General features: G+C 35.1%; 2 protein-coding genes across 2 annotated transcripts; both read left to right on the forward strand.

Moving 5' to 3' along the window:
* Positions 1–3,935: 3,935 nt before the first annotated feature.
* LOC110199623 (olfactory receptor 8K3-like) lies at positions 3,936–4,917 on the forward strand. The gene is given in 3 exon segments (XM_078148137.1): positions 3,936–4,298; positions 4,301–4,814; positions 4,817–4,917. Coding segments are annotated over 3 exon segments (939 nt in total). The 5' UTR covers positions 3,936–3,974.
* An 11,372-nt stretch (positions 4,918–16,289) lies between these two features.
* LOC110199624 (olfactory receptor 8K3-like) lies at positions 16,290–17,256 on the forward strand. The gene is given in 2 exon segments (XM_020974499.2): positions 16,290–16,505; positions 16,507–17,256. Coding segments are annotated over 2 exon segments (939 nt in total). The 5' UTR covers positions 16,290–16,316.
* Positions 17,257–20,876: the final 3,620 nt, after the last annotated feature.

The raw sequence follows: 20,876 nt of genomic DNA on the forward strand, positions 1-20,876 counted from the left end.
TATATTCATTAGAGAAATTGGTCTATGATTTTCTTTCTCTGTTTTGACTCTTCCTGGTTTAGGTATCAGCATGATATTTGTATCATAAAAAGAATTTGGTAAGACTCCTTCTTCACCTATTTTCCCAAATAGTCTATATAGTATTGGAATTAATTATTCATTAAATGTTTGATAGAATTCACATGTAAATCCATCTGGCCCTGGAGATCTTTTCCTAGGGAGTTCATAAATGGCTTGTTCAATTTCTTTTTCTCAGATGGGGTTATTTAAGTATTTTACTTCCTCTTCAGTTAATCTGGGCAATTTATAGTTTTGTACACATGCATCCATTTCACTAAGATTGTCAAATTTATTGGCATACAGTTGGGCAAAATAGTTCCTAATTATTGTTTTGATTTCCTCTTCCTTGGTGGTAGATTCACCCTTTTCATTCTTGATGCTAGTAATTTGGTTTTCTTCTTTCTGTTTTTAATTAAGTTAACCAAAGGTTTACCTATTCTACTGGGTTTTTTTTTCCATAAAACCAGCTCTTAGTTTTATTTATTAGTTCAATAGTTTTCTTAATTTCAATTTTCTTAATTTTTCCTTTGGTTTTCAATATTTCTAATTTGGTGTTTAATTGAGGATTTTAATTTGTTCTTTTTCTAGTTTTTTTTTAGTTGCATGCCCAATTCATTGATCCCCTCTTTTTTTATTTTATTTGTTTAAGCATTTAGAGATATGAAACTGCCCCTAAGAACTACTTTCGCTGGATCCCATAAGTTTTGATATGTTGTCTCACTATTGTCATTCTCCTGAATGAAGTTATTGATGGTTTTTATGATTTGTTGTTTGACCCAATCATTTTTTAGGATAATATTGTTTAGTTTCCAATTATTTTTTAGTCTATCTATCCATGGCCCTTCATTACACTTAATTTTTATTGCATCATGATCTGAAAAGGATCCATTTAATATTTCTGTCTTTCTGCATTGTATTGTGAGGTTTTTATGCCCTAGTACATGGTCAAATTTTGTGTATGTGCAATGTACCACCAAGAAAAAAAGTATATTCCTTTCTATCCCCCTAGAAGTGCTATTCATGGGTATAATGCGTATTTTTTAATTATATTAACAGTGTCCTCCCTTCTTTTTTCTTTCTTTTTTTCCTCCCTATACCCTGTTCCACTCTTCTCAATCATTTGTCAATAAAACTTTGCATTACATTGATCATCTTGTTTTACATTTTTTTTTTTTGGCATTTAAGTCTCTTAAGGATTTTTTTCCACCTCTGGATATCCTACTAACTGCTCCATAGACATAAATTTACTTTCCACAAAAGGCCTTAGTTTATTGACAGCTTCGCTTATACTGAAGGAAAATATCACTATAACTTCACTTGTCAAAAAAATGACCAATAATGGAATCTTATGTCTTCCAAGTAGGGTCCCTGATGCCACAAGACTGTCACATAACATATGTACCAAAAGAATTAAACCATGTGCATATACAATGATGATCATCTGGTTATAGAACAACTTGGTGAAATTTTATATGAACAGATGCAAACTCAAAAAAAGAAAAAAAATGCTATCTACTTCCAGAGAGAGAACTGATGAAAACTGGGAGAAGATTAAAGAATATTCTTTTTTTCCCCCTAACTTCACAAGTATAATAGGTATCATTTTGCTTGCTTTTTGAGTGGGTAGGGGAGGGGACTGGAAGGAGGAAAAGAAGTTTGAACTTAAAAAGGTTGTAATTTAAAAAAAACAAAAACAAAATATATATGTCTTTTTAAGAAAAGGTTGGAACCATTAAGAGAGAAAATATAAAAACATTTATTAAATGCCTATTATAGGCCAGCCTCTATGCTAATCATTTTACAAATAATATCTAGTGATCTTCACAACAATCTAAGGAAGAAGTAGTATTGGTTCCACTTGAAAGTTTAAGAAACTGAGGCAAACAAAGATAAAGGTACTTGACAATGTTCATCCTGCTCCTACATATCTGAGACAACTTTTGAAATGAGCCTTTTCTGACCCCAGGCCCAGGGACAAATTCACTAGGTCACTGAGATACTTGATAAAAATTTCATTTCATCCTCACAATAATCCTGGCATGTAGATGCTGTTGTAAGCCCTATTTTACCAGAAAGAGAAGTTGTCAGAAAGATGTTAACTTACTTCCCAAAAGTCGAAGATATAGTATATGAGGGTGGATTAGAAATCAGTTTGTCCAAACTGCAAGTCTAGTGCTCTATCTACTGCCCCATCTAGTTCCTTCTAAAAGAAATTGTAATTCTCTAAAGATAATCCAGCCTGCTCCTCTACCCCTGGTTATTTTTGATGGCCAACACTGAGTCCATTTGTACCCATCTGTACTAAATTTGCATCCAAAAAAACAAATTCTTCATGTCTCCCAACCAACTTCATATTCTATTTGGGGTCCTAGATATTCTTGATCTGTTTGGCTTTTAGTAAGTGGATGGTTGAAATAAACTGTTCTTGGCCGCAGATCTCTCACACAAATCTATGCAATGTCCTTAGGCTTAATGAAATCATAGTATATCACCCACAAACAGAAGCCAGCAACATAGTAGGTATTTAACAAATGCTTCATGAAATCTAGTAGACCAGTGAACTTTGTCACTTATTACTCTCTGAGCAATTTGCGTGACATGATCATGTGAAATTAATTTCCATTGCTTCAGAGATATGGCCTCATGGGAAATGAGAAAACCATAAAATCTACCTCTAGCAGCTGGTAGTACACTTAACATAAACAAGAAACAGAAAATTCTACCATCCAGATAAGCAGGTAACATTATACTTTCTTAGTGATTTTTCAGTGCAGCATGTGTCAAAAATATGGAATCCAAGCATCTCAGTTCACAAACTCGATCACCATGCTCATTGTGAGGGTGAACAGAAGAATTTTGTTTCCTTGGCCTGAATTTGCTCAAATTGGAATGGCATGAAATCGTTTTAGGAAAGTCATCAGATAGCACTTCCCAACTGTGATAATTCTGACAGAAACTTCTCTACAATCAGATAAATCACATAGTTTTTGTCAAAGGATATTGATCAATAATAACATATGTGATTTTTGAGATCAATGCTATATAACCGGACATCATCTGAACAACAAACATTTTTTTTTAAAGTCTTTTTATCTGTCTTGGAATAAAATACATTAAAAACACCAAAACTGTTAGTTAAGTTGACCTTCATAATCCAGGCAGAAAAAATATTTTCTCTCTGAGAAGGCAAAGAGAAGGGAGGCTACAGAGAGTGAGTAGACATATAGGGTTACCCTGTATATCATAGTATTGATGACTGTGTGAGGAAGAGACTACAATAGATCCTGGACCTTTACCTTCAATGGGTTAGTGCACACCTAAAAAGGAATTTCCATTTCTTGTGATGGGCCATCATTTTGCAACTGATAATCATAGAAAATTACCCAATAAGCAGGAGATTATATGAGTATAGGATTTTGTGAAAACATGTTGGGTGTGGTATTTATCTTATGTCTACTGAGCTTCAAAGCAAACTTGATACCTACTTCACCACAATTCCTCCTTAAGGTGTTCTTATATGCTCTAGCCTACATTATTATCCCATATAACCTTTGAACTAATAGATTAGTAAAAACATATCTATAATATTGTCCTGTCCCCTCACTTGAAGTTAAGTAGTTTCATAATTTAGTAGTTTGTAAAATAAAATCACATTCATTATTCTCTTTCTGACAGGATGTAGATATTATATGACATGATGTGATATAATATCAAATCAAATTATACAACGTGATATTTCAATTTGTAGTGGATTCACCACATTGAACCTGAAGTGATAAAATACATTGTAACTGAGTGTGAAAACTCCTTCTCATCATTATCTAACACATTTCTACCACTTAATTGTTCAGTTATCCAGGCAAACAGTACTCAAAGAAGGCTTATTTCTTTTCTTCTTAGATTATGTTCCTTGGATGAAAGAAATGATCCAGTTGAATGAAACCCCAGGGAGCCAGGTGACTGAATTCATTCTCATGGGCCTCACAAACCATCCTGAGCTGCAGGGCCCCCTCTTTGTTGTGTTTTTACTCAACTACATGGCTACAGTTCTGGGAAACCTGGGGCTGATCATCCTAACAAGTGTGGATTCCCACCTCAAAAGTCCCATGTACTTTTTTCTCAGGCATCTGGCATTTGTTGACCTTGGCTATTCCACAGCTATTGGACCAAAAATGCTGGTTGGTTTTAGAGAGGAGAAAAATATCATTTCTTATAATGGATGTGCAGTACAGCTAGTTTTTTTTTTGTGATATTCATTGCCAGTGAACTTTTTATCCTGTCAGCCATGGCCTATGACCGCTGTGTGGCTATCTGCAAGCCCCTCCACTATACGATCATCATGTCAGAAAGAGTATGTAGGATCTTAGTGGCTATCTCATACCTCTATAGCATCACAATATCCCTACTAATCTCTGTAAAGCTTTTTAAATTGTCTTTCTGTAAATCAAATGTAATAAGAAATTTCTACTGTGAGGGTCCTCCCCTATTACCCATTATATGTTCAGACACAACTGAGATTGAATTAATCATTATGACCTTTGCTGCATTTGATTTGCTTTCCTCCCTGCTGATTATCCTTATCTCCTACATACTCATTCTTGTGACCATCCTCAGGATGACCTCTGCTGAGGGCAGGCACAAAGCCTTCTCCACCTGTGGCTCTCACCTCACAGGGGTAGTTATATTCTACGGGACACTCCTCTTCATGTATCTCCAGACCCAATCTAATCACTCCTTTGACACAGACAAGATAGCCCAGTGTTTTACACACTGGTCATCCCTATGCTCAACCCTTTGATCTACAGCTTTAGGAACAAAGAGGTCAAAAGTGCCTTCAGAAGACTCTTTAAAAAATGATGTAAGCCTTCTCTTTAATGCCCATTGTACAGTATGATTTTGTTGCATTATTTGAAGCAAGTAAATACGTACTAGATTTCTGTTAATTTCTCCCTGATTCTTCTCCCATCTTTTAAACAAAAATGCCTCTTTTAATATGCAGAGAATGATTTTTCCCTTAATTGTATTTCATTTTTTCCAATTATGTGTAAAGATAGTTTTCAACACTCATTTTCGTAAAATTTTGAGCACCCAATTTTTCTCCCTCCCTGTACTTCCTCCTCCCTCACCAAGGCAGTGAGCAATCAGATAGAGGTTATATACGTGCAATCGTGTTAAACACATTAATTATGTTGTGAAAGAAGAATCAGAAAAAAATGGAAAAACCATGAGAAAAAAAATGAAAATAGTATGCTTTGATCTTCATTCAAACTCCACAGTTCCTTCTCAGGATGTAGCTATCATTTTCTATCATGAGTGTTTTGGAATTCTCTTGGATCATTATATTGATAAGAAGAGCTAAGTCAATCACAGCTAGTTATCACATAACATCACTATTGCTATGTACAATGTTCCCCTGGTTCTGCTCACTTCCTTCATCATCAAGTCGTGTAAATCTTTCCAGGCTTTTCAGAGAATGATATTTGATTTGTTACTAGTTTTTTTTTTTTTTTGTTTTGTTTTTTGTGGTCAACCTCTAATAAATGCTGGTTTAGTAGACCACTTAATTGAAAAGCACTATTAGAGTTTTCAGTAGAAAATAGATCTATAAACTAATCTATTTCATTATATACTACAAAAAGAAATAACCTAATTTTGTTTGACGTTGTGTTTCCTAGGAAAAAATCAATTAACAAGCATATTGAAAATCCTGGTACCAGGTACTGTTCTAAGCATTGGGCTTATTCAGATAATTTTTTTTTCCCATGGTGAACTTACATTTTATTAAGGGAAATACCATGTGCATGAGAGTCATCCTACCTGCCCTAGCAGGCAATCTACTTTCATATATCTCTTTTAGTTAAGAAGTTTATCATTATTCCAACCTCAATATCCCCTTTATGACTTCCAGTCTTTGTTCCTGGCCTTTTCTGGGAAGCAGAGCAAGTTGATTCCCTAAACTTTATAATAATTATTCAAATTCTTGAAGCAAACTTCCACCTCTTACCCCAGCTTTAGTCATACAGTTTTCATTATTGCACAGGGAAGGAAAGAACACTGGATTATACAGGGTATCCTAAACATCTTAGTACAGATTTATGTTTCTAAAGCTTAAAGTGAATAAGAAATTTGGGATATTCAGTACAAATAGAGAAGCTGGGTTTTAATAAAAAGTCTATTACTTGTGACCTGTGATATTCTGGGCAATAAGTTTATCTTCTCTGATTCCCACTCATGTATAAATTGCAGGGATTTGATGACATATTTTAAGTTCTATTTTGGTGAAAATTCTATGATGCCATGAACTCCTTCACTGTGCTAACAGTATAGAGTCTTCAACCATTACTCACATGTGATGTGCCTTTATCTCTTTAATAGTATTGTTTCCTTCCTCTGTTCACTCTGGAGCTTATTAATGTCCATCCTGAACACTGTCACCCAAAACTGAATACAATGGTCCAAATGTGGTCTGGTCAAGGCAGAACACAACCAAACTGTCACATTCTATGCCAGGATACCATATCTATTTTAATAGAGATCATGTTTACTTTCTTAATTCCTATATAATACCCTAGACTCATACTGAAATTAGAATACATTTAAAACTCCAAATTTTCTTGAAATAATAATGAAAACATTTTTTCCTATTGCTCACTTGTGGAGATTTTTATAAAAACAAAATCAAATATAAGATTTTAAATTTGTCACATTTTAATTCTTTTATGTCTTTAATCTAATTTTTATGCAAATCAGGTTTAGAATTGCTAACAGAAAAGTTCTTGGGTTGTATGGGGAAGAAGGCTTAGAGGCAGGACCTTCAAGGAGGTTTTGCTGGCTAATTAAGTAAGAAGGTTGCTTACTTTGAATTGTCTTGAATTTTCTCTTGCATCTTCGTCCAACATTCACTTCAGAAGAAGACATGATGTTCTACATTATTCAGCATGGCAGCCTCTCAGGATAGGCTCTTCTCCAGCTTTCGTCAATGAAAAAGGACTTGGGAAAAAGTTTTGAACAGGTTCTATGGGGAGGGAATTAAAAATACCTAAATATAGAAAATCTGGAAAGACTTGTACAGACTGATGCTGAGTGAAGTGAGCAGAACCAGGAGATCATTGTACACAGTAATAGCCTTATTGTGTGATGACCAACTTTGATAGACTTAGCTCTTCCCAGCAATGCAAGGATATAAGACATCTCCAAAAGTCTCATGATGGAAAATGTTATCCACATCCACAGAAAGAACTATGGAGTTTGAATGCAGATTAAAGCATACTATTTGCTCTTTTTTTTCCTTCTGTTTTGTTTCTTCTTTCTTGTGGTTCCTCCTATTGGTTCTAATTCTTCTTTACAACATGACTAATGTGAAATATGTTTAATAGGAATACGTATGTAAAGCCTGTATGAGATTGCATGCTGTCTTGGGGAGGGAGGTGAAGAAAGAGGGGCAGAAAGTTTAAAACTCAAAGGCTTATTGAAGTGAATGTTGAAAACTAAAAATAAATTAATAAAAATAATAATAATAGCTATGACAAGATTTAATAAAGTATTGAGGTTATCTAACCTATAAGCATTGGGTGCAAGATTGGGACCAAGTTTTCCTAATTATTAGTCCAATACGGTATTTTATCTCTTATACGAGGTTACCTCTCAACTCAGGAAAATCTGGTTACTCAATGGAATATAATCACCATCATCATTTATCATCATCAATCCTCTTCCTTTTCCTCTTCCTCATCTTGATTTTCATCATCATCATCCTCAAATGTGCATTTTTCTAACATTACTCTTATATTCACCCACTCAATCAGGCACTATGGAACATGCACAAAAAACAATGTCATATCATATTTAAGGTAGTCATAAAAGTTAAAGTAAAAAGAATTGTTAAGAAGTGAATGTACTGCTGGGAAGCATTGGGATCTAGAATCATTCAAAGGGAAACCAAAAGTACACATTTTTTTTGAAGTCTAAAAGAAGTAACAGTTGATTGATAAACATTTAATAAGAACCATCGCCACATGAGATTGTGTGTTGTCTTGAGGAGAAAGGTCGGGAGGGGAGAAATGTAAAACTCAAAAGCTTATGGATGTGGTTGTTGATAAATCAAAATAAAGTAATAAAAATAATTTAAAAACAAAGAACCATCCCTCAGGTAAGTCCTGGAGAAACAATAATAATAAAAAAAGAAAGTCTTTGCTCTCAAGTAGTTGACAATCTAATGGTGGAGACAATATAGAAACATACGTAAAAAGCAAGATATACACATATATGTGTGTATGTATATGATAAATTGGAAATAATTATCAGAGGGAAAGCAGTTGAATTAAGGGGGTTGAGGAAGGCTTTCTATGGAAAGTAGGATTTTAATTGAAAGTGAAAGGAAGTCAGGGAGTTCTAAGAAGGCAAATAAGAGGAAGGAGAACGTTCCAGGAACGGGGGAATTTATGAGAGAATTCCCAGAGCTGAGAGGACTATCTTGTTTATGGATAAGCCAGAAGGGCAGTATCATGGGATTGAAGAGTAGCAGGGAATGCAGTTTAAGAAGGCTGGAAATGAAGGAGGGTGGTAAGCTGTGAAGGGTTTCAGAGTTATTACATCCAAAGTATACTGACAAAGGAAAAGCTCAGTTACTGGAATAGCTATTGAGATCTCAAAATCAATTTGAATGAATTGATGAAAACATAATTTTTAAACATTTATTCTATACAAAGCACTGGAGTGAGCATTTGGCACACCAACAGAAGTGGAAGACAACACATAATTTCAAGGAGCTAACATTTTAATAGGTGGAGAAAATAGACCCAGTGATTACATGGCCTACCATCATTAACAAGCTTGAATCTGCCATTGTAGTACCGTTCTGAATGTGCTTTCTCCTCTTCTCTCAGAGCCATATCATTGAAGTATGATCTCAGACATGAGCCCTCTACCTGGCTTGGTTGTATGGTATTAATAGAAAAGTTATGCCATATCCAGGTCACATATATTGGGAGCCTCCTACTATTTCGATGCTTAAAACAATTAGACTCTTCTATACAATGAATACATTCTCATTATATTCAAGATTTTGGAATCTTATGTAAACATATGCATATATATGCATGTATGTATATACACACATACATATATGTGCACATATACATATATATATACAAGTATACACATACATACATACACATATGCGTGTATTCCGCCTAACAATATTTAGTAGTTGTAGACAAGCACTGAGATATAAAATTAAATTGTAATTACAAATTAAAGTGAATTCACCATGATAAAAAAAAACAGTTATATAGGGTATATATGGATTGAGGAAAGAATGCAGACTTTATAGTTCATACAACATCTGAATAATGAGATAGGTTTTCCAAAACTACTCTTACTTTCTTTGAATTATAATCACATCTGGAAGCTCAGTGACTTACTAGAAGTACAATGTTTTTACCTCTTTGTAGAAATTACCCAGGCTCCCCATAAATGATCCCCCATCTTGTTAAAATATCATAGATAGCCAATGACACCAGGAGCCTTAGTGTGAAAAAAATTAATAAGAAAATATGCTACTAAATTAGTGTTTAAAAATTATAGTTCATATAGGAAGGCATGCTTTATGTTGAAAAGGGACTCAATTTTTACTTTAAAATGTTGAAAGTGAAGCTCATGGAGATGCAGTAGCCAGGATACTTCGCAGCATGGCTTTCATCTAGATTGTCTGCCCTTATGAGGGCACTTGGTACCTGGAATCATATGAATGATGAAGTACCAAAAGCTGAAATTCACCAGGGATTCTGTGCGTTGATGACTGTTAATTTACTAGTAAGACCTACAATGAGGAAGATTGTTGTTAAATAAAGTTCTCTGCAGAATTGTAGGCAATATTTGCCAACCATTCAGATCATTATCAGATCTCAATACAATTAGTGTTGCTATCATGTACTTTCTTTTAATCAGGCCCCAGGGAAATAATGTTTTAATGCATAAGGGAACAACTTTGTTTGAAAATGAGATTTATCTTTAAAAAAAAAGAAAATAAAATATTTGAAACTCTTTTCATTTTAAACATGAATTTAATTTTAACAGTTATTTAGAAACAAATGAAACATAAGCAGAATCCATTAATCTTTTCTTATATTTATTGTTATTTGAGAAAGAAAAAAAGCCTATCTATACATAACTAAAATAAATGCCATTTGGGAGCTTCCATCAACTTATTCTCTTGTTCATTTCTTTCATTTATTACTCCTTTTTTGGTTCTAGATCATGTGTCTTCTCTTCTTGATAACCTCTTCTAATTCACCATTATTTAGTGGCACAATCACATAATTATCTACTTAGTATTTTATTTTTCTTCATTACATTAGTAAAACATTAGTTTTTAAAATTTTGAGCATCAAATTCTCCCTCTCACTCTCCACCCACCTCATTGAGAAAGTAACTGATATGATGTAGATTATACATGTTTAGACCTACAAAACCTATTTCCATATTAGCATTGTTATAAAGGAAAACATAAACCAAGAAAAATAAAGTAAAAAAAAAAGTATGCCTCGATATGGATTCATACTCCATCAGTTTTCTCTGGGTATGAATAGCATTTTTTCATCATAAGTCCTTCAGAGTTTTTTGGGTTTTTTTTTTTATCATTGTATTGTTGAGAACAGCTAAGTCATTCATAGTTGATTATCTTACAATATTGCTGGTTCTTAGTACCCATTTATTGAACTAGGGATTAGAAGGTAATAACCAAATAGTCCCTGTGCTGAGGAAAATTGTCTATGGGATGGAATCTACACATGAATAATGCTGAGAAGGAGTAATATCATTTTGGGGCAAATGTTAAGTTATAGATCTCACAATTGGCACATATCAACCAAGAATATTGATGGGATGGTGAGTCCAGATGAAATCAGCATTATTGTTTCTTCAGGTTTCCTAAGTAGCAGGACTTTAGATTAGTGGGGAAACTACGTACCATGGAGTATAACAATTCCTATAAGTTCACATAATTCATTGGGAGAAAGATATGGGACATGTCAGAAGACAATGTATGAGGCATATATCTTCTTCCACACTACAATAATTTAGGGTTATTGATTTGAGTGCCTCCTCATCTAACTTACATAGAGCTTTGTGATGCTAGACTAGATCTATGGGATTTACCGCTACCATTTCTCATTCATCCAAACCAGACTTTTATCCACTAAACTATACAAACTTAGCACAAAATTAGAACTGTCACAAAATGGAGTGGATTACCTCTGTAGTTCTGGGTTCAGTTCTTTTGACATTGTTCTGTTCCATGTTCCAAAGTACTACAATAGCATCTGTAAAATGTTGATATGTAAAATATGGTACTACTCATAAAAAATTAAGACCGATATAAACAATTGTAGAAATATAAATTGCTTATGAGGAAGCTGAGACAATATAATAAAAATGACAATCCTACCGAATTTAATTTAATAATTTAGTGCCATACCAATCAAAACACCACAGAAGGATTTGGTAGAGCTAGAAAAAGTAGTAACAAAATTCTTCTAGAAAACAAAAGGTCAAGAATCTCAAAGGGCCCAATATCAAAAGCGAAGAACAATGGCCTAGAAGATTTCAAACTATATTACAAAGCAGTAAACATCAAAACAATCTGGTATCAGCTAAAAAATAGAGTGGTGGATCAGTGGGATAGATTAGGTACCCAATACATAGTAGTAAATGAACACAGTAATCGAATGTTTGATAAACCCAACGATCCAAGCTTTTTAGACAAGAATTTACTGTTTGACAAAAAATTTTGGGGCAGCTAGGTGGTGCCCTGGAGTCAGGAGGACCTGAGTTCAAATCTGACCTCAGACACGTAACACCCATTAGCTGTCAGTGTACAAGGCTCTCCTGGTTCTTGGTAGCCATTTACTGAGCTAAGGATTGGAAGTTAATAGCAAAATAGTCCCTGTCCTGAGGAGAAGTATTCCATGGGGAGGAATCTACACATGAATAGTGCTGAGAAGGAGTAATACCATTTAGGGACAAATGGTAAGTTATAGATCTTACAACTGAGATCTGGGCAAGTCACTTAACCCCATTGCCTAGCCCACCCCCAAAAAAAATTCTGGGAAAATTCAACAGTAGTTTGGGAGAAAGCAGGCATAGACCAACATTTCACATTGCATACCAAAATAAGGTCAAAATGGGCACATGTTTTAGACATAAAGGATGACATCTTAAGCAAATTAGGGGAGCACTAAAAGAAATTACAGATCAGATGTATGGATAAACAAATCGTTTGTGAGCAAACAAGAGATAAGATCACGGGAGTTAAAATATATTGTTTTGATTACATGAAATTTGTTTTTTAAAATAAACAATACTATATACTCAAAATTAAATTGAAAGTAATAAATTGGGAAAAATTGTAGCAAGTTTCTCTGATAAAAATCTCATTTCTTAGATATACAGGGAACTGAGTCAAATTTATGAAAATAAGAGCATTTCTCTAATTGTTAAACAGCCAAAGAACATTAACAGGCAGTTTTCAGAAGAAATCAAAGTTTTCAATACTAATAGGGAAAATGATCCAATCAGTAATAAGAGAAATGTATATTAAAACAACTCTGAACTACCACCTCAAACCTATCAAATTGACTAATATAAAAGAAAAAAAAGGTCAAATGTTGGAGAGGATGTGGAAAAATAGATACATTAAAACGCTGTTGGTGGAATTGTGAACTTTTCCAACGATTCTGGAGAACAACTTAGAATTACGCTATTATAGTTTTAGGCTTGGTGGTCTTTAGTCTCCCTTAAGGAGAGACTGCAGTTTATAGAATCTGGGCATGGAAAGCCGTGGCAATAATATTTTTCAGATTAATACAGCTGTGTGCCTGAAAATAATCAGAAAGTTGCCTTGGAGCATACCTTCCTGTCCAGGGGTAACACACCTTCCCATGGGAGTAATCCCTCTGTACTGAAGGAACTCGTGTCTCTCTGCTCCCCAACACAGCACCAAACACATGTGAGGTTTCTTCTATGTTTATGTGTATTTTTTGAACTGTATTTAGTGTATCCTTCTTTCCTCCCTTCCACCTGTCCCAGTCTTCCTAATCACTTGTCAGTGAAACTTAGAATTAAATTGATCTCCGTTGTTTGACATATTATTCTTGTCATTTAAACTTAGCAGGAATTTATTTTTTTTTCTGACAAATGGGTCCACTAAGCTCTCTATATTCATAAATTCATTATATGTGCAAGGCCTTAATCTATTGACAGCTGTACCTGCACTGCAAAAAGATATAATTCCACTTGTGGAAAACCAGTAGGGGAACCCTTTGTCTTCCTAGGAGTGACCCTGTCATTCCAGAAGAATGGCACAAAGCACATGCTCAAGAAATTATAAAACTGTACATATCCAATAATGATGCGAACGGTTCCAGAAAAACCTGGTAAATATTTATACGGACTGATGCAAATTGAACGGGGTAGAATCAGAATAAAATTGTATACACTAACAGCCACTTTGTCACAACAAAGAACTGTGAAAGACTTAGGTACTCTGATCAATACAATGATCCAGGACAATTCCAAAAGACTCATAATGAAAAATACTGTCCTACTCCAGGGAGAGGAATGATGAATAAAATACAGGTTGAAGAATATTCTTTTTTTCTCTTTATTTGTCATGCTTTTTTATTTTTGCAACATGGCTGATATGGAAATATGTTTTGCATAACTTCACATTTTTAAAGGGTGTCTTATGGCTTGCTTTTTCCATGGGTGGAGGAAGAGGCTAGAAAGAGGAAGAGAATTGGAGCCCAATATAAAAAAAAATAATAATTCTTTAAAAAAATAAAATTATGGGCTTTTTTTCAAAAAAAATGTTGGGGAAATTAAGAAAGATGATAAATGAGCATATATTAAATATCTATTATCAGCCAGCCTCTGTGCTAACCATATTACAAATAATATCTCATTTGAACCTAACAATAATCCTAACAGGAAGTGATTTTATCTCCATTTGAAAGTTTAAGAAACTGAGGCAGATGAAAATTAAGTTGCTTTCCCAGGGTCACAATCCTCCTAAGTGTTTGAAACAACTTTTGAACTCAGTTGTTTCTGACTCCAGGCCCAGAGACATATCCACTGGGCTACTTAGGTACCTGACAGAAATTTCATTTGATCGTTACAAAAATCCTGGCATGTAGATGCTATCATTGGTCCCATTTAACCAAAAGGAAAAATTGAAGGATGTTAAGTTACTTATCAAAAGTCAAAGAGCTAGTGTATGAGGATAGATTGGAAATCACTTCTTAACTACACACCCAGTACTCCATTCACTGCACTGCCTAGCTACTTCTAAAAGACACCATACTTAACCAAAGGCAATCCAGCCTGTTTGCTTCCCCCGCATTATTTTGGGTGCCCAACACTAATTTCATTGTACTCATCAGTTCTAGAGATGCCTCTTCCTCCACCCATGGAAAAAGCAAGCCATAAGACACCCAACCTCTTCATCCAGTCCATCTCCCATTCTGTCATATTCTGGGTACTAGACGTTCTTCATCTGCTTAGCTTTTAGTGCGTGGATTATTAAAATAACCTGGTTTCTTGGCCACAGACCTCTCATACAAGTATGTGCAATGTCATTGCACTTGATGTAACAGTGACACATAACACACACATGAAAGCCTGGAATATGTTAGGGATTTAATAAAGGCTTCATGAAACTAGGTAGACCAGTGAACTTTGTCACCTGTTACTCTCTAGGCAGTTTATGGGATGTGATCATATAAAATCCATTAAACATCTCCAGTGCTTTGGGGACATGATCTCATGGGGACTGAGAAAACCATAAAGTCTGACTCTAGCAGCTGGCAATACATATAACACAGCCAAAGTGCACATGATTCTATCTTCCAGATGTGCAGGTAACATTATTATTTTTGGTCTTCTAGTATAGAATGTATCAAAAATCATATGAGGTCCAAGCAGCTTAGTTCAAAAAGTCTATCAGTAGGCTGCACAGTATAGGAGTGAATGTGACCTTGCGATGAATTCACTCAAATTGAATGACATGAAATCATTCTAGCAAGGTTACAGAATACAGGTATGAGCTCTGACCAATGTCACATATTATTTTCTGCTACCAGAAAAATCAAATAGCTTTTGTCAAGCATATCGATCACTAATAATACATGGGATACCAATGATCTTTGATGTCAATGCTATGCAGCTGGATATAATCTGAAGAACAAGAAAAATTAAAAGTCTTTTCAAATATCTGGGAATGAAAGACACTAAAAACACCAAATTTGTAAGCTTAGATAATTTTTATAGTCCAGGAGGCAAAACGTTTTCTCTCTGATCAGGTAAAGTGAAAAAGAGCCTACTGAGAGTGAACATATCTATTGCATTTTGCTGAATGTCATAGAATTGAAAACAGCAAATGAGATTGGAATAGGAACTGGATTTTTAGCTTCAATGGTTTAGGGAACTCCTAAAAAAGAAATTCCTTCTCTCAACATTGGTCATTACTTCGTCCAAAACCTTTAGTCATAGACATGTACTATCAGGAGGTCACATGACTACCATGGGTCATACAGAAATGTGCCAGATATGGTTGTAGAACCTAATTCTATTTGGCTTCAAGGTCAACTTGTAACCTCTGTCGTTCAATGGTGTTCATCTCTTCATAACCCTGTGGACCACACTGATACCTACTTCACCACAATTCATCCATAATGTATTCTCACCTATTCTAGCCTCTTTCAGTATCCTATTAATGATAATTCTACATGATCAAAATTATTTTTAATAAAATTTATTTCAATTGTTTTAAAGATAAAATACTTTAAAAGCCATTCATGATATTATCCTGTTCCATCTCTTTGGGTTAAGGAGCTTCATAATTCAACTTACATTTTGTAAAATAAAGGCACAAAGACTTCCCTCTTTATGACAGGTTGATACAGTCTTATACAATATGACATGACATGATATGAGATGACATGACATGACATGACATGACATGATATGATATACGTTATGAGATGACATATGATATGATATGATATGATATGATATGATATGATATGATATGATATGATATGATATGATATGATATGATAAATATGGTGTAACTGGGTTGGAAAACTATGGGTCACTTTCTCTAAAACATTTTATCTACTAACTCTTCAATTGACTATGCAAATAGGACTCAAAGAAGGCTTCTTCTTTTATTCTCAGAATATCATCCTTAGGTGGAAGAAATGATCAAGTTGAATGGAACGACTGAGAACCAGGTGACTGAATTCCTTCTCATTGGCATCACAGACCGCCCTGAGCTACAGGGCCCCCTTTTCATTGTATTTTTCCTCAACTACGTGGCCATAGCTCTGGGGAACTTGGGCCTCATTATCCTAACCAGCGTTGATTCCCACCTCCAAACTCCCATGTACTTTTTTTCTCAGGCACCTGACATGTTTTGATCTTGGCTATTCTACAGCAATTGGTCCAAAAATGCTGGTCAGTTTCATAGGGGAGAAAAATACAATTTCTTACAAGGGGTGTGTGATACAAATATTTTTCATTGGGATACTTATAACCTGTGAATTTTTTATCCTGTCAGCCATGGCCTATGACCGCTATGTGGCTATCTGTAAGCCCCTCCTGTATACGGTCATCATGTCAGACAGGGTATGTTGGGTCTTGCTAGCTATCTCATACCTCCATAGCATTATGGTTTCCCTCCTCATAACAATAAAGATTTTTAACTTGTCATTCTGTGAATCTAATATAATCCGGCATTTTTACTGTGACAGTCTCCCTTTATTGTCCATTATATGTTCAGACACAAATGAGACTGAACTCATCAGTATGATTCTTTCTGCATTTAATTTGATTTCTTCTCTCTTGATTATCCTTGCCTCCTATATGATTATTCTTGTGACCATCCTCAGGATTAACTCTGCTGAAAGTAGGCAGAAAGCCTTCTCCACCTGTGGCTCCCATCTCACGGTAGTAACTGTGTTTTATGGAACACTTCTCTTCACGTACCTGCAACCCCAATCAAGCCACTCTTTGGACACAGACAAAATAGCCTCTGTGTTTTACACTCTGGTAATGCCCATGCTCAACCCTTTGATCTATAGCTTGAGGAACAAAGAGGTGAAAGGAGCCTTGAAAAGACTCTTTAAACAATTGATGTAAATATTCCATTAAATGTCTAATGTAGAGTATGATTCCATTGCATTATGAGAAGCAAGGAAACTTCAGCTTTATGTCTTAGACAACTTCCTCCAATTCTCTTTTTTGCAGGAAAAAAAAATCTCTACTAACATTTACTGAAAGATTTTTGTTTGCTACTTTTTTAAATTTTCAACGTCCAGTAAATCTTAGTTTAGTGAATCTTTTTTTTTTTTAAAGAGGCCTTTTAGGGCATTTAACAACCAATTATCTTTATAAAAACAGCCTGTGTTATCATGTAAAGTTTTCTTGTGTGGGAGAATAAATCAATAAACAAGTATTCGGAGAATGCTGTTGCCAAGTACTGTGCTAGCCTTAGACATACACAGATAAACAAAAAGCGATTCTTGTCATCAATGAAATTACAATTTATTAAGGGAAACAACATATCCATGAAAACCACACTATGCACCACAGCAGCCAATCTACTTTTGAATGTCTCTAACTCTGAAGAATTTTGTCCTTATTATTGCCTGAATTTCTCTTCAGTGATTTCCAACCATTGCTTCTGATCTTCTCTGTGACCAAACAGCACAAATGTGTTATTCCTTCTTTGTCATATTGATTCAAATCCACATCTCATGTGTCTATATCTTCACTATTGTTGCCTCCCTCTGTTCACCCTGTAGTTTAATGATGTCCATTCTGAACTCTGTTACCCCAAATTGAACACAATTCTCCAGATATAGCCTGGCCAGAGCAACATACAACAGGATTGTCACATCCTATGATTGGATGTCATGTTGTCTTAATGGAAATCAATTCAATCAATGGAAATCAAATTAATGGCTTCTTTAGTTGATATATAATAACCTAGACTCATACTGAAGTTGGAATTCTCTGATAACGCCAGATTCCTTTAAGAGGAATGACTAAAATTCCATGTATTTTCTGTTGTTCACTTGGAAGGGTTTTTTTTTAACCCAAATGGAACATAAAATTTTGCATATTTCCCAATAAAATTCCTTTGTGTTATTAATCTCATCTTACTGCATACCAGGTTTAGGAACTACTAGAATATTTTTTTTTAGGCAATTGGGGTTAAGTGACTTGCCCAGGGTCACACTCAGGTCCTCCTGACTGTACTGGCCGGTATTCTATCCTTTGCACCACCTAGCTGCCCCAGGAAGAAAATTCTTGACTTGTATGTGGAAAGAGCCTATAGGTAGGACTTCACTGCAGTATTACTGACTGACTGCATAATAAAGTGCCTGCTTGATAGATTTCATTATTTTGATTTTCCTTCCACTCTCCACCTCAGGAAGAAGACATGTTGTTCTGTATTAGTCAGCATCACAAACTCTTCTTTTTTTTTTGTCAATGAGAAAGGACTTGGGGAGGATTTTTAAGTAGGTGCCCAAGGAAGGGAATTGGAAATACTGGCTTGGATATATGAGTCATGATGTGGGAAGACACTGTGGTATTGCCTAGTAATTTGGTTTAATATGTGTTAAAAAATGAAGCATGTAATTGTCTTTTTCTAAGCAGTCTACCTTTCTTCAGGAACACTGCTCCACTGAAATCTTGCACAAAAAATTTCCCTTCATCTAATGCAGAATAGAATGGTTTCATTCAAAATGTTTCATCATTACAATATTTGAAAATATGGACTTTTAATAATAACCTCAATGATTCTGCAGCTTCATTTTAATTTCTATTGAAAAAACTAGCTAAACAACTCTGCTCCCCAACAGTAACCCATCTCCAGCTGTCCTCAGACTGTTTATGAATGAAAACAGCTGCAGAGAATAACCTCTCCCAATACTATCCTTACAGTGGCAAGGGGGATTTAGAGGATGTTTTGTTTTGTTTTCTTTATCTCAATTCTTCAGTGCTTCCTTTTCAATAGATTATTTCAGAAGATTAAGTGTAATATCAAAGTACTTTGATTATATATATTTTATAATAGGACTAGCAGAAAAAATTTGAAAAAATAGTTGACATTTGTAGATAGAGTTCATAAATATTACCTTATTAAAGCTTCACAACAACTTCTGAAGTAGATACAATAGATATTTTAAACTCCATTTTATAGATGGAGGAGCAGAGGCTAAAAAAGTTTATATTACATGCTGAGACTATCTGCCTTAGAAGTGTCAAAGGTAAGGTCGGAATGAATTCTTCCTGATTATAAATATGATACTCTGTACTTTATCTCCTACTTTGGGAAAATGAACTTTGGGAAATCTGGTTCCTCAAAGTAATCATTATTATTATCACACTCACCAGCATCCTTCATCATCATTAATAATATACCTCCTTCTCCTCCTCTTTCTTCTTAAAAACATCATCATCACCGTCATTATCAAATACCTGTTTCTTTAATTTTCACTACTATGTCGATCGGCTAGATCGTTCACTGTGGTATATGCACAGAAATATCAGGCTTAGTGTCATATTACCTTTAAGGTATTCCTAAAAGTGTTAGTGAAAAGAAAAAAAAATTGAATGTATTGCTGAGAAAATTTTGAATCTAAAATCAGAAAAATAGAAACCAAAGATACTCAAGAGTTTGCAAGACTACATTAAGAGTGTGATAGGAAGAAAAGAGGATAGAGTACATGACTGACCCCTAACTTTTCCAGGCAGTCGAAAGCATCATACTAATTGGCTCAGTGGATAGAACACTGGGCTTGAAATCAAGAAGACTCATCTTCCTGAGTTAAAATCTGGTCTCAGATAATTATTAACTGTATGACACTGGGCAAGTCAATTAAAGCTATTTGCCTCAGTTCTTCAATTGTAAAACAAGCTGGAGAAATAAATGACAGATCATTTCAGTATCTTTGCAAACTCAAATGGGGTAATAAAGAGTCTGACATTACTGATACATCTGAAAAACAAACAGCAACTGATTAAAGAATACGAAAGTAAGATCACCAGAAAATTCCACATAGGAAAGAATCATAAAAAATTGAATTTGGTACTCATGTGTTAAATAAAGCTAATAATAATAATAATAATAATAATAATAACAATAATAATAATAATTTAAAAAAAATTGGGCCAAGATGGCAGAGTGAAAAGGTAGTCTCTCTCACCTTCCCCTATCAACCTCTGAGAACCCAGAAAATATCACCTTAGAGCAACTGAACTAGAAGAAAGACAGGGAACAGCAAAGCAGAAGCCAGCAAACCGGTCTCCTCAGCAAAAATATAAGGGAAGCAGCACTACAAAGGGCCCCAGGCAGATAAGCACCCTGCAGCATTCATCTGAAAGGAGCTGAAGAAAACAAACTAGAGTCTTCCTAAAGTCCCAGCCTTGCTGATTCCAACCCAACGACTCCAACTGTCAACCAGGTGGAGATCCTGAAGCCCACGTGGTAGAGCAGGCAAACACCAACACCTGGATCTCCTAAGTGCCTCAGTGAGAGCAGGTGAACCGGTGGAAACCAGCTCAGAAAACCACCAGCTGCCTTGGCACTCTACCACAAAGGAATCTCCCAGTACGTTAGCAGAAACAAGGGAGGCAGCATTTCAAGGGGCCGCAGGCAGATAAACACCCTGCAGCACCCATCTAAAAGGAGCTGAAGAAAGCTAAAGGAAAGGAAAAGCAGGCAACCTAGAATTGCCTGAAAGTTCCAG

The sequence above is a fragment of the Phascolarctos cinereus genome, unplaced genomic scaffold, assembly GCF_003287225.1.
Source record: "Phascolarctos cinereus isolate Bilbo 61053 unplaced genomic scaffold, phaCin_HiC Scaffold_9;HRSCAF=440, whole genome shotgun sequence".
Lineage (NCBI taxonomy): Eukaryota > Metazoa > Chordata > Mammalia > Diprotodontia > Phascolarctidae > Phascolarctos > Phascolarctos cinereus.